We start from the raw sequence: 16,443 nt of genomic DNA on the forward strand, positions 1-16,443 counted from the left end.
TCTGGTGGCTCACTAATTCATTCAAAGACCCTTGATTACTATACTACTTAAGCTGTCAGTGTAGATCACACTCAAGTCGGAACGTCATCCCTATATTTGTGATCTACGAAATACTTCTAGTTTACATATCTCCACTCATGATTATTCTACAATAAGGTCCAAGTTCTACACTTGGTGGTTTGTCATGCTTTGATATAATTTACTTACCAAAACCCTCATGTTTTATGATTATTCTTAATATATATTGTGAAACATAGATAATGCAATGTATTTTTAATAAGGATATTATGAAATTTTGTGCCAAGAAATATTCTGGTGTTTTCTAAGTAGTTTTTACCTACCGCTCCAAATCAGTGACAACTAATATATTATTTTTAAACAGCCCTCCTAACCTATACAAAGAGAATTTGAAGAAACAAAAAGAATTTTGAAGCATATTTGTACAAAGGGAATTCAGTGAAAAAATTTGTATTATTTAAGAAAAAATTGAAACATTTTTCTGTGGGCTTGAAAAAAATGTATGCTACTATATTCACAAGTTCAGTGATATGCAAATTGTGTGTATCCAATCAATAATAAGGTCAGGATGACTGTTTGAAATTAAGTTTAGTTATATGGGACTAAATTCAAGGTTGTCGAGGGATACTGGGCCATTTTTAAGATTTGAAGATGGGGATCTTGATTTGAAAAGGAATATCTCAAATATAATGCATTGTACATCAAATTACGAGAATTTTATATTATGTGTCCAGTAGTTTTTTTGGATTTTCTCTGATCATGACCCCAGAATCCAAAACCACCATAATCTGAAAATTTATATTATATATAGACTTATGTAATATAACATGAGCTTGTGAACGTGATAACTGCAATAGTTTAAAAATTATCCAGACTTAACCTGGTATGAAATCAGTACTTGCACATAGCTTGGATGAGTTTGTCGGTCTTGACCAATATAAAGTTTCAAGATGGCGGTCATTCACATTCGAAGATAAATTTAAACTCAACTTATTCCAAACATTTGAATTAAATTTGATTAATCCAAACAACTTTTATTCTTTTTCAATATCTGAAGGCCAAAAGATGGTGACAATTCAAAAGTTTGGAAATGGCATTGGTTATATATCAGTAATTATGCATTATAGTACATAACAATAGTATAACAAAAGTGTTTTAGAACTCTCAGGTCATTTCCAATGTGTTTTTTTATATCACATATGGTTTCCTAGTAATAGCAGGCGTACAGTTTTAACTAGTATACAATATTACTGAAATTCTGAACACGATAAGTTCCTTAGTTCATCTCTGTACTACAGACAGTATTTGTATATACTGTAATTTGGATGAGTTCTTTAGCCAGTCTTAATCAATAAAACTTTTCAAGATGGTGGTAATTAGCATTTGAGAACAATTTTTATATCAGGTAGGCTATTTCATAAGAAATCAAAATTGACAATTTTCATAAAATTGTCCAGTAATTCCAAGCAACTTTTATTCTTACTTATTTTTCAATATCTCTTAAGGTTTTAAGATGGTGGATTTTTCAAATTATAATAGTATACAATCCGCATGAATATATTTACAAACATAATTTCAGTTTAATTATAACTAAATCAATTCCATGATTTTACAAAGAAATTAATATGGTTATAATTACGGGCTCGAGATTATTGACTGTCTAAATGTCTGAAAGTGATAAGATTATATAAATGCCAACATTGAGGGTTATTGTCCCATCATTGTTGTGTGAATTTGACATCTAAACTAAGAATAAATCTTCGGCTAGACATTTCGATATAACCTCATGTGGAATCTATCTTTTTAACGACTAAGCATGAAGGAATATTTTACGAGGTTACAATATGACAGAGCTTTAAGTAGATAAAATTGAGATAACTTAAGTAAATATGAAATAATTATTTTCAATTGACTCACACTCAAATTTGTAGTAATGGACAGGTTCATTTAGTCATTAAATGACTGCCATTAGCATTTTTAAGAAAAAAATTTTTTTTGATAGTTTTATTTTGATAAACACTGAATGATTCCAAATAACTTCTAAAGTTATGTTTTGTAATATTTCTTTAAGATTTCAAGATGGCGACTGTTCTAAATTTTGAAAAGTAATGGTTAAACTCCAATATATAATTTTGTCATATGCAATTTTAGTAGTGCTAAAAATGCAAACATTATTTCCAATGACTAAATTTTCTCAACTGTGGGACAAGTGTAATGTCATTAGATAAAAAAACAACAAAACTCGTACACTAATACTATGATTGCCTATTCCCAAGTGGATCTATGTAAGATTATAACTGAACCAATAATGAAAATGTATTTTATCAGTAATTTTTCATTAGCTAAAGCATAAAAAATTCAACAATTTTTCTTTATTTTAGCCATTTAAAACATTTCTTATGTAGTAAGCACATTTTCGTAAAACATCACATCAAAAAGATGAAATAAATTGTGAAACAGCAACTTTTTGTAGCACCAGTTTCATAAACATAAGACATTGTTTGGTAACTTATATAATGCAGTGTGATTAACATGTTAAGTTTAATTATATTTATATAAGTGAATAACTTTACTGATTACAAAATTAAAAATCTTGTTCATAACCCCTATGAAAGATGCAATTTCTGCAATCAGCTGACTTAAATAAAGCTGCCTATATTGTGCATCTTATTGGATGACTAGCAAGGAGTCATCATCTCCCTTTAGACTGGATTCAGTTGTCCTTCCAGTTTGGTCACAGTTCCAGCTTTGGATTGCTTGAAACAACTGCACAATTAACCTGTGGTATTAACCTCTCCTATTAACACCACCAAAAAATACATGACTTTTACCAGTTAAAACAACTGTTTGCACACCCCTGAACCTATTCAGCAACATGTGCACACATACACGTCACTTCTCACATGTGGCATATCATTTATGATTCGCAAAGGTCAAGGTAAAATTCTCATTTTTACCACCCAGGTAAGACTTATACACCACTTTATAGTTACTTTTGAAAAGTAGACCAGTCGCTTTCAATCAAGTAAATTTTGACAGTACGTGTCATGTCTATAATCTTGTACACTTTCTATTTTTATTGTTTTCTATAATTTTAAATATATTTTTCTAGTTTGGCATGCTGATTAGTAAAAATGTAGGATAATTAATACAAAAATGTGTATAGTAAAAACACAGTCTATAAATTATTAAAAAACCTGTGATTTTAAAGAGTAAACACCCTGGGTTAGAACTGGTTGGGTTCTGTGGCGAGCCTGAGCCATGAGATTCGAGCTATGATGTTAAAAAGCTTTGTACAAGAGCTCAGTTTTTATAAATATGGCTCAAACTAAAAACAAAACATGGCATTCATTGTTTTCTGATACACAAGGCGCTGAACATTAACCCATAAAAAATGTAATGGCCTGCAGAGAGCGGATTGTGTTGTCACGTCATGGCAGTAAATTTATCAATCAAATCTTGAATGTCATTAACAAAACGTTTTTTCCTTGCTTGCATAGAAAACACAAAACATTCTGTAGTGCCAGATCTTACAGATTTACGATGATAATGCGTTAGCTCTCACATGTATATGAATTAACCAAATTTTGGATATCACTCGATTTAGGGAGTTGTTTCAGTTTATTCTGGCAGATTGTTTGCCAATACACTTTTGCAGAATTTTTTATTTGTGGTTGTGTACCAACTGTAAGCAAAAAGTATTGTACTTGTAAGTAGTTGTTTCTGCTGTTACTTACACTATCACCAATAGTTACATTGTCTGCATATTACATATCACGTTATAGGTGAATCAAATATTCAAATAGGTGAATCCAACTAAATTTAAATAGCAAAATTCTTTTTATTAGATCTGTTGATGCGAAAGTTAACACAGTCTGAACTTTGGAAGAAGTTGGAGCAGTTATTCGCAAAATAATTCTGACCCGATTCTCTTGGCCAAAGGAAAAATCTGAAAGTTTATTACATTATCAATATTCTGCCAAGGGGTATAAGAAATTCAAGGATATAAGAAAAGAAAAAAGATATACAAAATTAAAACTTTACTTTTGAGTACAAAAAAGTACTTTTAAAGCAATTGTACTTGGAATGAGTGGCATCAGCTTAGTCGAAAAGACCTGAAAAAGAAGAAAATCATTAGTAATAAAATCACCAGTTTTGCGTTCAGAGCTAATTCAATGTACAACACTATCTAGAGGCAAACATAAATTTTAAGAACTGAACATTCCTGCAACCCTTTTCACATGAGTGGGTTATTTATAGCTACAAAGTTTATTGTCCAAGACAAAGTTGGCTATACATAGTTCACATGAGTCCTGCAGAAAAGACGAGTGGTCTATTTGTAGCCCGCTTCTTGTTTTAATATTTATGAAGTCACAAATCATGATATTCTATACTAATATATGTCCTATGACCTTTTTACAAATATTTATGCGGTCATGTTATAGTATAAGTGATCTAGATCTTTTTTGTATTGCGTAACAACTGTCACATCATATTACTCCAACTGGGTACCATACAGGCGATTGTGTTTTTTGTATTATTGTGTATTTTATCCATATTTTTCCAATATCCAGGTCAAATTTTGTACTCTTATAGAAAATATCGAAACGGAAAATTGTTGATTCTGACATTAAAATAATCAGTTGTTCTTATAGAAAACTGAGTATTTAAACAGAAAAGAGCAGAATAAAGTTGTTTCAATATTTTATACCTAATTAAATTGTTATTAAATAATGTTATGTTGCAGACCTTTTTCATTGTGAACAATAGAATAAAAAAATTATAAGTATATCTTTTTTATTACAGAGTCTACTCAATTAAGTATCAGGACTGGTTCACTGTATCCTCAACGGAGCGGTGGAGGGGGGTCCGACCAGTCAGCCTCAGTTGGGGGTTCCTCCAACACTCAGACGCACTTAATTCAGTCGCCTGTGGGCATGCGTTTAGACAGGAAGTGAATTTTTGTGATGTGTTTCTTAATATTGTCATCACTCGAGTATTGACCGGACCGTCTAGCAACGATACACTGTGAAGTTTTGCTTTAAGCTCAGGAAATCCACGTCCGAGACCCTTAACCTCATTAAATAGGCTTAAGGGATAATGCCTTAAGCAGCTGAAGGGTTTTTGAGTGCTAAAAATTGATTAAGAACGGCAAGGACCTCGTCAAAGACTATCACCGCCTCGTGACACATGATGACCACTCAAACCAATGCTCAGGTGACCAAAGTGAAAACAGTTTGAACTTTTGACAGAGTAGTGAGAACACCAGCATTTCAGTTGGAACCGTCCACAACAATAACTGAGGATCATGCGATGAGATGCTGAAAGTCTTATGCGAGGAGCAGTGCCCCGTGGCAGAAAAAAGCTCGGATGTCAAAATCAAAACCTTTTTTTTTTATCGACACAGCACTGTTTACGAGGAGTTTGTGCCTACTGGTACAACTGCAAATGCTACATTTTACGTGCAAGAACTGAGACGCCTGCGAAATCACGTAACATGCATATGACCAGCTATTGTGTAGAATTGTAAACTTCACCATGACCTGGCTCCACCAGACTAGCTTTCCGCCATGAATGAAAAGGGAGTCCAAAGGACATCGATTCGGCTCTATTGAGGCAGTTCAAGAGGTGACAACAAAGGTTTTTAACAATACTCTGGAAACAGATTTCCAGTAAGCTTTTGACGAGTGGCAGACGCGCTAAATGAAGTGTATCATTGCAAGAGGAATGTATTTTGAAGATAATTAAATTATTGTAATGATACTTCCAATAAATTTGTATTTTTGGAACTAGTCCTGATAATTATTGAACAGATCCTGTATTATACTTGTAATGTATTTGTCCTCCTAAAGTTAAATTTAGCATTCATCGATAAGTTAACATTTCAAATGTTTATTACTGATCAACTTAAGTGTCGATAGTATTACATAGTACGCATCTGGAGTTTGTCTTTGCAGTTTACAAAAGATTGGGTTTCATATTTTTGCCTAAAAATATTTTAATGTCTTATTTTTTGTTCAGAAAATTATTTTTATGGATTTAAACATTTAATATTAATCTTGTGGGAACTGTGATTAAGAGAGGAGAAAAGTTATTGAAACAATACATATTGTAGTGATAGACCATGGTGTTGTTTAGAATTTTAATGAAATCAACAATAATTAATAGTGAGATGAAATAATTTTAACAAATACACTTTACTAATAAATAATGCTGGAAATATAATTACTGTGCAATAACAGAACAAGAGAAGAATAGTTGAAGCAACAAAATAAAAGTAATATTCTTTAAACTATTATTAAACTAGATGCAATTTTCACTTTTTGAAAACCTCTCAATAGAAGTTCACTAAAATCGTTGTTGGTTTTTGAATTTAATTTAATTCCTATAACAAAAGTGAATGGCTCACCAAAACCCATGTCATCATCGGACTCATGGTCACTTTCTTCCTTCTTCTTCTCTTCCTTCTTCTCGGCAGCTGGGGCAGCAGCAGAGTCAGAGGCAGCAGCTACGGCAGCTACAACAAAACAATATACTGTGAGTTGTTATGTAAGGGGCTGGTTGAAGTTGATGTTATAATTTGGTATATAAAGAAGAGTTTAAAGTTGATGAAGCACTTAAAATTACTAGTTGCAAAAATACTTTCAAAACAAATTATAAATAGTCCACCTTAAAGTCATTAATGATTTTAATACAGTACATGGTTATTTAGAATTTAGCATAAATAGGCTATAATATAATTTTTCAAGAAGGTAAAAATCATTTTCCCACAATTTCTTTTGCATTCTTTCATATTAAAAATATTGCGAAGATATTTTAGTAATACTGTACAAATACTTGAAGAAGGAGAAAGTCCCATTGATAAATTATGAACAAATTGATGTTGACTGCTAAATAAGTAAGATTATTTTCAAAATTTTAATTTTAAGACAAGTGTTTTTTTTTTAGGTAAATCATCAGCCACAAAATAATCATTCAGGATTTCACATTTTCATTAGTGATTTTATATTTGATCATTTATGAACCTTTAAATGATCTAACGTTATTGTCGTACGAGATACCCAGCATACTTGCCTAGGCTACAACTCAGCCTTTTGGTTACTGGACCACTAGAATAATCCATAGCATAAGAAAAATTATCTGAGCCTCAGAACACGTTGGGATATTGTAATAACATCAAATCAGTTCAGACCCGAAAGATGATTCATCATTGGCTCATCATTTCATTTTACTTATGAATACTATTAATTACTTCTGGGCTGATTCAGGGCTGTAATATCATAGTGTGGATTCTTTATAACAATATACAAGTAGCCTATATCCAATATGTGTCACTAAAAGAAGTATTTATATAGACTTTAGCATAAATAGGCTATAATATATTTTTTCAAAAAGGTATTTAAATCATTTTCCCTCAATTTCTTTTAAGAGGTCCTTTAATACTAAAAATATTGTGAAGAAATTTTAGTAATACGAATATTTGAAGAAGGAGAAAGTCCCATTGATAAATTATGAACAAATTGATGTTGGTTGCTAAATGAGTAAAATCATTTCCAAAATTTAAATTTTAAGACAAAAGTGTTTTTTTAGGTAAATCATCAGCCACAAAATAATCATTCAAGATATCACATTTTCATTAGTGATTTTAGATTTAATCATTTATGAACCTTTAAATGATCTAACGTTATTGTCGTACGAGATACCCAGCATACTTGCCTAGGCTACAACTCAGCCTTTTGGTTACTGGACCACTAGAATAATCCATAGCATAAGAAAAATTATCTGAGCCTCAGAACACGAACATCAAATCAGTTGATGATTCATCATTGGCTCATCATTTCATTTTACTTATGAATGATTCAGGGCTGTAATATCATAGACAATATACAAGTAGCCTATGTGTCACTTAGACTTTAGTAGGCTATAATATATTTTTTCAAAAAGGTCAATTTCTTTTGAGAGGTCCTTTAATACTAAAAATATTGTGAAGAAATTTTAGTAATACAGTCCCATTGATAAATTATGAACAAATTGATGTTGGTTGCTAAATGAGCAAAATTTAAATTTTAAGACAAAAAGGTAAATCATCAGCCACAAAATAATCATTCAAGATATCACATTTTCATTAGTGATTTTAGATTTAATCATTTATGAACCTTTAAATGATCTGACGTTATTGTCGTATGAGATACCCAGCATACTTGCCTAGACTACAACACAACTGTTAAGTCTTTTGGTTACTGGACCACTAGAATAATCCATAGCATAAGAAAAATTATTTGAACCTCAGAACACGTTGGGATATTGTAATAACATCAAATCAGTTCAGACCCGAAAGATGATTCATCATTGGCTCATTTCATTTTACTTGTGAATACTATTCATCACTTCTGTAATATCAAGGCTGTAATATCATACCAGACTTTTGGATATGACCAAACGTGTGGTTTCTTTATAACAAAATATAAGTAGCCTAAATCCATATGTGTCACCGGAAAAAAAAATAGTTATTTAGACTTTATCATAAATAGGCTATAATATAATTTTTCAAAAAAGTAATAATCATTTCCCCACAATTTCTTTTGAGAGATTCTTTTATACTAAAAATATTGTGAAGATATTTTAGTAATACGAATATTTGAAGAAGGAGAAAGTCCCATTGATAAATTATGAACAAATTGATGTTGGCTGCTAAATGAGTAAGATCGTTTCCAAAATTTAAATTTTAAGACAAAAGTGTTTTTTTTTTTTTTTAGGTAAATCATCAGCCACAAAATAATCATTCAAGATATCACATTTTCAAAATTTTAATTTTCAGACAAAAGTGTTTTTTTAAGTAAATCATCAGCCAAATAATCATTCAAGATATCACATTTTCATTAGTGATTTTCTATTTAATATTTATGAACCTTTAAATGATCTGACGTTATTGTCGTATGAGATACCCAGCATACTTGCCTAGACTACAACTCAAGTGCTAATTAATGGGGAACCTTTTGGTTACTGGACCACTAGAATAATCCATAGCATAAGAAAAATTATCTGAGCCTCAGAACACGTTGGGATATTGTAATAACATCAAATCAGTTCAGACCCGAAAGATGATTCATCATTGGCTCATCATTTCATTTTACTTGTGAATACTATTCATCACTTCTGTAATATCAAGGCTTTAATATCATATCAGACTTTTGGATATGACCAAACGTGTGGTTTCTTTATAACACTTTACAAGTAGCCTAAATCCAATATATGTCACTAAAAAAATAGTCTTACTTTGAATTGTTCATAGATCCTGCCTCTTTCACTAGATCTAGCACTTAGTTTAAATCAAAATTTTATCAATGTAGTATATCAAACCATCTTCATATTATATATTGTTTGAGGAAAACTCTCTCCACTACCACACTTTAAAATCTGTCATGTGCATCATTATATTATAGATCAGACTTCATCGATTAATCTATGCAAAAGTACGAGGACAGTACCTCCGAATAAGATGTTATCCATAATCTGTAACTGATCTGATTCTATTATACTATTACACAATAGTGACGTATTTAACTCATTCGCTTTATATGTAAATTGTGTGGTCAACCGCTTAAAATCATCTCCGTTATAGTAGAATGCTAAAATACTCTCCAAAATATCAATCCAGATATTACTCTCTGATCAAAAACTAAGATACTAGTGTTTTACATTTAATCACAAACTAATAACTCCAACTACAATAATAGAAGTCCATTGACATTTAGCTTGTTTGTTTATGCATGAAACATATAAATTCCAGGTTTTATGCTGATAAAAATGAAAACGGTTCCGCCTTTTGTGCTTTTACACCAAACTTGTATCGAACTTAGATTTAGTTCATATGACTGACTCACTGCATGAAAAAAACTTGAGTTTCTTTAGCTATTTAACACAACGCCTTTTTGTAAACCTTTCTATTTTTAAACTGTTGTTTCTTCTCTCCCAAAATTAACACAAGCCTTAAAAAACTTTAGAATATTGTAATAACATCAAAAATATGATCAGACCTGAAAGATGATTCATCAATGGCTCATTACTACCTATTTGATATAACTTTACATATGTTGTATACTAAACCCTTTGAGCTCGAAAGGCCAGCAGCACTGGCCACACCAAGGTTGCAGACAGCTCGTGTTAGTTTCGTCGTAGTTTGTCCTCCCAATTCATGTGGCCAGTAAAGATGGCCGCGCTACTTTTACTGACAGTTTGGCAACCATAATTGTTGTTTACCCCAGATCGGAATTATTTTTCAATTTCTTCCGCGTTATTTACATAGTAATTTAAATGTTTAACCCTTTTACTGCCGGACACCTTTTTTTTAGTTTGTTGAAAAATGCCGGGCTGAAATTGACTAAAATGTAATGATTTTTTAAAAAAATCATGGATTCATTATTTTTTATCATAAATTGATAAACTTTATCTTGTTTTTTTCCTTATAAGTTGTAATTTGCTACAAAAAATAATTTAAACATTTTCTGTCCTTAAAAAATATATATATTATGTCATGAAACAAAAATTTTAAATAAATAAAAATTATTTTTTGAGTTTGCACTTTAACAACTATATTTAAATATTAAACCACCGCCATAATTATAATTTTTTATTGTATAGTAATTATATATAAACATTCCCAAAAAGTTTTAGGAACATACCTTGAAAAATACTGAAGCTGTGATGAATTTTTGAAATTGGTTGCAATATCCTCGAATTTCAAGATAACACGTTTATTGATACATAACTTTACACTATATCGCTTTATAATACATAAATCACTTTATAATACATAAATCACTGTCCATTGATATGAAAATATAATACATAATAGAAAATTAAAGTTAAAAGACACTTTGATCAATATTTACAAAAATATATATACATTTTTAGGTTCATAGGCCTGCTGATTAGCACTTGTGTTCCCCAAAACTTGTGGGATGAACACCTTTTTTTACAGTTTTTGCAGACAGTCCTGGTTCTCTTCCTCTTCCCTCCAGTACTCATTTTATTAATCGTAAAAATATGTAGATTTACAAATATAAATGTCAAATAAAGTGTAAAACACGAAACAACAACAAGTGGAACTCACAACTAATGAGATCGACCATAACCTCATCAAACCAAACTCGAGTTATAACCAAAGAAGTTCAGCAACAAAAATGGCTTCCATAGATTATAAAAACCTGTTTTCTGTGTGTTGTCCATATAGTAATGAATAACACAGCTGAATTTCGATGCATTTGGACAACATTGAAAACCAGTATAAAACAAATACGAGACGGCTTTTATAGCGCACGTTGGCGATTTTCGCACAAACGGCAGCGTGCGCAATCGCGCACGTCGGCAGTAAAAGGGTTAAAGAAGAAATGAAAAATAATTTAAAATGTATTTTTTAACGAATTTTTCTAATACAAAGATAAACACACATTTGTGAAATTTAACTCTTATATGTATATTGTTAACAAAGATATATTTAATAAAATGTTATAAAGTACACTTTTACAGTCATTTTATACTCAAACATGAACTATTTTACATTTATCTCAGTTTCCACATTTTTTCTAAATAAAACTTTTAAAATTACATACTTATGTATAGTCAAGAATAGTTAGCACACGGAATCTAGATTTCTATCAATTCGCTAACTTCAATGTATAGGCCCACTACGCGTTATTCGTTTTTATTTGCACAGTCAATGTTTAGAGAAGAATTATCTAGGCTAATTTAATATTCACTGCTTTACTTAGAAATTATTTTATAAGCTGCTCAATAGATTCCTGAACTCACCATTCATTCATTATGAAACTAAGAGAATATTCAAAAATAACTGCTATGTCTAGTGGCCAGTGGTGCTGGCCTTACGAGCTATAGATGTATTATATCTTGACCAGTACAGCTGGACACACCAGCTGTGATAACATAATGGCATAAATTAATCCGCACTTCCGAAAAATTGATGCGGCTAGTAGAGAGTGCATAGGGTTTTAAAAGTATTATGTGTGGTCCCCTCTCAGGGGGGGGGGGGCACTGAATTTTATGCAATTTTAATTATTAAAATGTCTATAATTATCAGTAAAATAAAAATATTGCTCATAACAGAAAAGTTGTCCTACAATAAGATTTACATAAAACAATAATTTTACAACTTAAATACCTTATATGAAAAACATGCTTGAGTAAACATATCAACATACCTCCTCCAACAGGGGCAGCACCAACACCTGATCCAACATTGGTGATGAGCTCCTTAGGGTTGACACCCTCAAGTGCTTTGGCGAACAGCCCTGGCCAGTATGGCTCTACATCTACTCCTGCTGCCTTCAGGATCGTCTGGATCTTTTCTCCCTGTACGACAATAATCTATTAAATATGCTAAATTTTCCAGGCCAGAATTTAGTATACAGGTTTGTGGAACAAGCTATTATTTTTAATCTTATTCAAACCTAATCCAACATTTAACAGACCTTACTTTATCTTTGATACAAAAATTCTACTAAATTTTTTCCAGATATGTGAAGAAAATACAGGATCCATGTTAATTTTTGCGAAGTAGAGAAGTTTGGGAATTAAATACAAAACAAAATGACTGCAATTGATATATTACAATTATTCATTTGTAGAATGTTTGGTTAAATTTGTGAATGTTTACTTTAATTACATTACCTAAAACCACTTTTTACAATTTATAAAAAATTATACTCAAATTAGGTTCAAACTTAAGTTTTTATAAAAAAGAAAACTTTTGTAAAAATGAAATTTTTATAAAGCAAATTTTGTTTGTAACAATATGTCCTATATTCTTCATTTAATTAGAAAAAACAACAAAATTATGAAAATCTGTTGGATAGTTATTGTACAACAGCTTTTTCCCCCAAAAAACTTACAAATATGCAAAATATAGGCCAGCACTTTATGCATATGACTTGGGGAAAATGCCAGCAGCACTCAACTGGTTAATGATTGATAAAAACTTTGCTTTTTGTCATTTCCACCTTTTAGGCTATTTTTTGTTCTGGAGGATGATAGCAATAGATAAATAACACAAAACTTGTATTTTGCTAAACTGGTTGTAAACTTCACATTTACTAGGGAAGATTTTCTAAAGCATCGTTGAGTTTCTATTATTTTATCAGTGATTTAAAATAACTACATTAGAAAGGAGACATTTTATTTGACTTACTGTGAAAATTGCATGTCATTATGTATAAAGTATTTTCTGCTTATGGGAGAAGGAAACAATTTCTGAGAGAAGATGCCAATCTATCCCTATCTACTATTTGTTATTACACTATAAGTTGAAAAATACATACGAACATATAAAAATAAAAAGTTATTGGATGCTCACGTAAACTAAGCTAGAATTTATGTACTATCTCGAAGGGCGATTTTCTTTGTCACCAGATTTGTTTTACGACATGATGTTCACAAATGATCTAATATCGGAAAAGCTGGATGTTCTGTGACGTAATCTGAGGTTGGTAAAGTACCAATCCGAAATGCCCCTAGGCATCAGTGCAAGCTTCGTTGGCGCTTTCAGTGCCCTCCTGCACTTCTGGTGAAAAAAGAATAACATCCCTCGAGGTGGGTTTAATTCAAACTCAGATCATGTAAACGCTTGTAAAGATTATCTTTAACCCTAGTAGTGGCAGTCATTTCACTTGTTAATGACAAGTCGTTTTTGTGTTGTGCAAGGTATTTTTCTTTTTATAAAAATAATTAAAAGAAAAAAGAAAGAGAAGAATTTTTTTTTAAATAAGAAAATTTTTTGTTTTATATATATATTCCTACATTTTTTTACATCAATTGCTTGGGACCATGGATTGAAAATATTTTTATTCCTAGAAATTTGAAACTTCAAGATAGTCATAAGTTGTCAAATATTATTTAGTTTTTGAAAGTATATAAGTTTTTAGGAATATATACAAAGAAACTAAAACTGTTTGAAAATTTGAACAAGTGCCTAAAACCCAACTGAATAAAACGGGAACTATCAATTTGAAATTTAGTAACCATTTCAAACATAATTGTTTTGAGCCATAGTAAAAAGAAACGTATTAAAAAGAAAGAATCAAATAACAAAATTATATTAAAAAATAATAAATCAATAAAATAAAATAATAGATAAAATAAATTAATAATTAGGTTGATTATTGTTTGTAATGGTTTTATTTCTGGCTTGAGGAAAACAAAACTACGGTATGCATCTAAATTTAGTGAACAATGGTGCCTGAATCACGTCGATACAAGTTTACGTACTATAATAAGAGAAATAATGACGCCATGACTATCAACGACTAATCGTCCATTGCCAACCACTGCGGAACTGTAGGCGTTGATTGCCAATGCTAGAGTTAACTTTAATACTAAAGTACAAATTACAAAGGGTCCTTGCCATTGGTGCAGACTTCAGTGGCACCAACTTGCATTGCTGTAGTACAAAAAGAACAGCCTTGAAATAATACAAATCAAGCTAAATCTCAAATTACTATCAGTTTTACATTGAATAGGAAAGATAATATGTATACTTTAATCTTTTATAATGAGACTCACTCTCATGCACACTATTTTAACAGTTGGGTAGACTTTAATTAGCGGCCAACACACGTTATTCGGTTGTTTTTATCGATTGATTTGATGTTTTTAACCGAAGGAATAATTCGATATTACGATTTATTTAACTTATCATATGATTTCAAATTATTAGTTATATTAATTTTATTGTAAGCAATAAACAGCATGAAATAACTAATATTTTGAGACTGGAAATGGCGATGAATTAGGAAAATATGCGAGATATTTGTCACAAGTGACGAGATTTGTTCAACATGTGGGTTTAGCTCCTGGTAACTCATGGGGAGAATTCTTCCTCATTTCACAAAAGCGGTTATTCATCGATATGTAGCTGGGCAAGTTATTAATATTGTAAGGTTTCTTGGATAGCTAAATCTAGGCCATAGTTGGTTTTGTTTTGTAACGTTAGTGTTAAATTTTTTTAAAATTATAATACAAGAGAATCTTGTTCTTGTCCTTAATTAAAACTTATTGTGTACGATTTTTACATATCGAAGTTGGATAATATATCGAATTGTCCAATAAAAACGACGGAATAACGAGTGTAGGCCACTTAAGCCTCCCCTAACAGTTTCTCACATGCCAATGATAACTTGTGTTCTTAGAACCTGTTTTGTCAATGTCTGTTTCCCCACTTTAAGGCTACCTGGTCATTAGACTAAAATATAAAATTGAAGTTTATCAATTATACTCACAATTGTGCCTACCTAGTTTTATTCAAGGCAAGAGATGATAATGTGTTCCACTCTGATGATTAGTTTGATATTGCACCAACATGGGCATTACCAATTTTAAATACAACTGTACATTGGATGGTCTCTTGAAGGATTAACTAGGCTACTAAGATATATAATTTGTATGATCATAGAAGTATAAAATACACTACATATTCTTTTCAACAACAATAAATTAGGCCTTCCGTCAAATAATAGTGAAGGTGTAACCCTAGGTTAGTCGCCACATGGACTTCTAACATAACCTGTTAATTCGTCAAAGTAAATTTTATTTTCTTACCGTAACGGCCACATCGTCGTCAATGAGCACCAGGGCGCTGTATACGCAAGCTAATTCAGCCTTAGTAGACATTTTAAAATAAAAAAGTGCAAGTCGCCAAAAGGCCTTAGCTCAAAAGAGAACAAGCACACGAACGTACTAACTCAACGTAACCGGAAGACGCAAGAGAAATCGGAGAGGGACGGATAAGTGACGAATTAGTATATAGAAAAAAAGGAACGGAAGTAGAAAAAAACAACTAGGAACGGAAGTAGCTTCAGAACAGAGAATAGAGACCGAGGGAAAGAATAAAGAGAAAGCAATATTGTGGTAGGATTACAGGAAACATTATAACCGAAATAAATGTCTTCCCATGTTCCTTCCAGTCAGTCAGATGTAACTTGTACAATACTACCGTATAAAATTGTACTTAGCATTGAAAAAATGTACGTGAATGCCAAAATATAAATATTAACTTATCATCTACAACTCTATTTTTCAGCATTTTATTTTCATATAACCCATAAACAATATACAGATCGGTATTTGTTTTTCAGAGAAAATGTATTTTTACCATTTAATTATTATTTCTAAACGGAGAGAATGATTGTCTAAGTACGATAAGAATGGTCGTCCAAATAGAATAAAAATGACCGTCCAGTTAGGGAAGAGTACCTGTTGCTATGTTTATACCTTATAAATTACAATAGATTTGCTAACGCCAAATATAGTTGTTCTAATGCATTGAGAATTACTCTCAATAAATTATTCCTTTGAATACTGTGAAATTGTTTTTCAATCACCATACTTAAGTCATCACTTTTATAAAAAGAAGAA

The 16,443-nt window shown here is 31.2% G+C and overlaps 1 protein-coding gene across 1 annotated transcript; it reads right to left on the bottom strand.

Moving 5' to 3' along the window:
* Positions 1-4,043: 4,043 nt before the first annotated feature.
* LOC124359578 (60S acidic ribosomal protein P1) lies at positions 4,044-15,812 on the bottom strand. The gene is made up of 4 exons (XM_046812450.1): positions 15,628-15,812; positions 12,237-12,387; positions 6,428-6,535; positions 4,044-4,133 (listed from the first exon to the last, which is right to left on the bottom strand). The coding sequence occupies exons 1-4, from the start codon at positions 15,697-15,699 to the stop codon at positions 4,120-4,122; spliced, it is 345 nt and encodes a 114-aa protein (XP_046668406.1). The 5' UTR covers positions 15,700-15,812; the 3' UTR covers positions 4,044-4,119.
* Between the last annotated feature and the right edge of the window lie 631 nt (positions 15,813-16,443).

The sequence above is a fragment of the Homalodisca vitripennis genome, chromosome 4 (assembly GCF_021130785.1).
Source record: "Homalodisca vitripennis isolate AUS2020 chromosome 4, UT_GWSS_2.1, whole genome shotgun sequence".
Classification (NCBI taxonomy): domain Eukaryota; kingdom Metazoa; phylum Arthropoda; class Insecta; order Hemiptera; family Cicadellidae; genus Homalodisca; species Homalodisca vitripennis.

What these genes read in the sequence shown, in the direction of transcription:
- LOC124359578 (XM_046812450.1), bottom strand. Translation starts at nt 15,699, where the DNA reads ATGTCTACTAAGGCTGAATTAGCTTGCGTATACAGCGCCCTGGTGCTC. An exon ending in ACGACGATGTGGCCGTTACG is followed by an intron (nt 12,388 to 15,627) that starts GTAAGAAAATAA and finishes ATTGTCGTACAG; the next exon opens with GGAGAAAAGATCCAGACGAT. An exon ending in TGCTGCCCCTGTTGGAGGAG is followed by an intron (nt 6,536 to 12,236) that starts GTATGTTGATAT and finishes GTTTTGTTGTAG; the next exon opens with CTGCCGTAGCTGCTGCCTCT.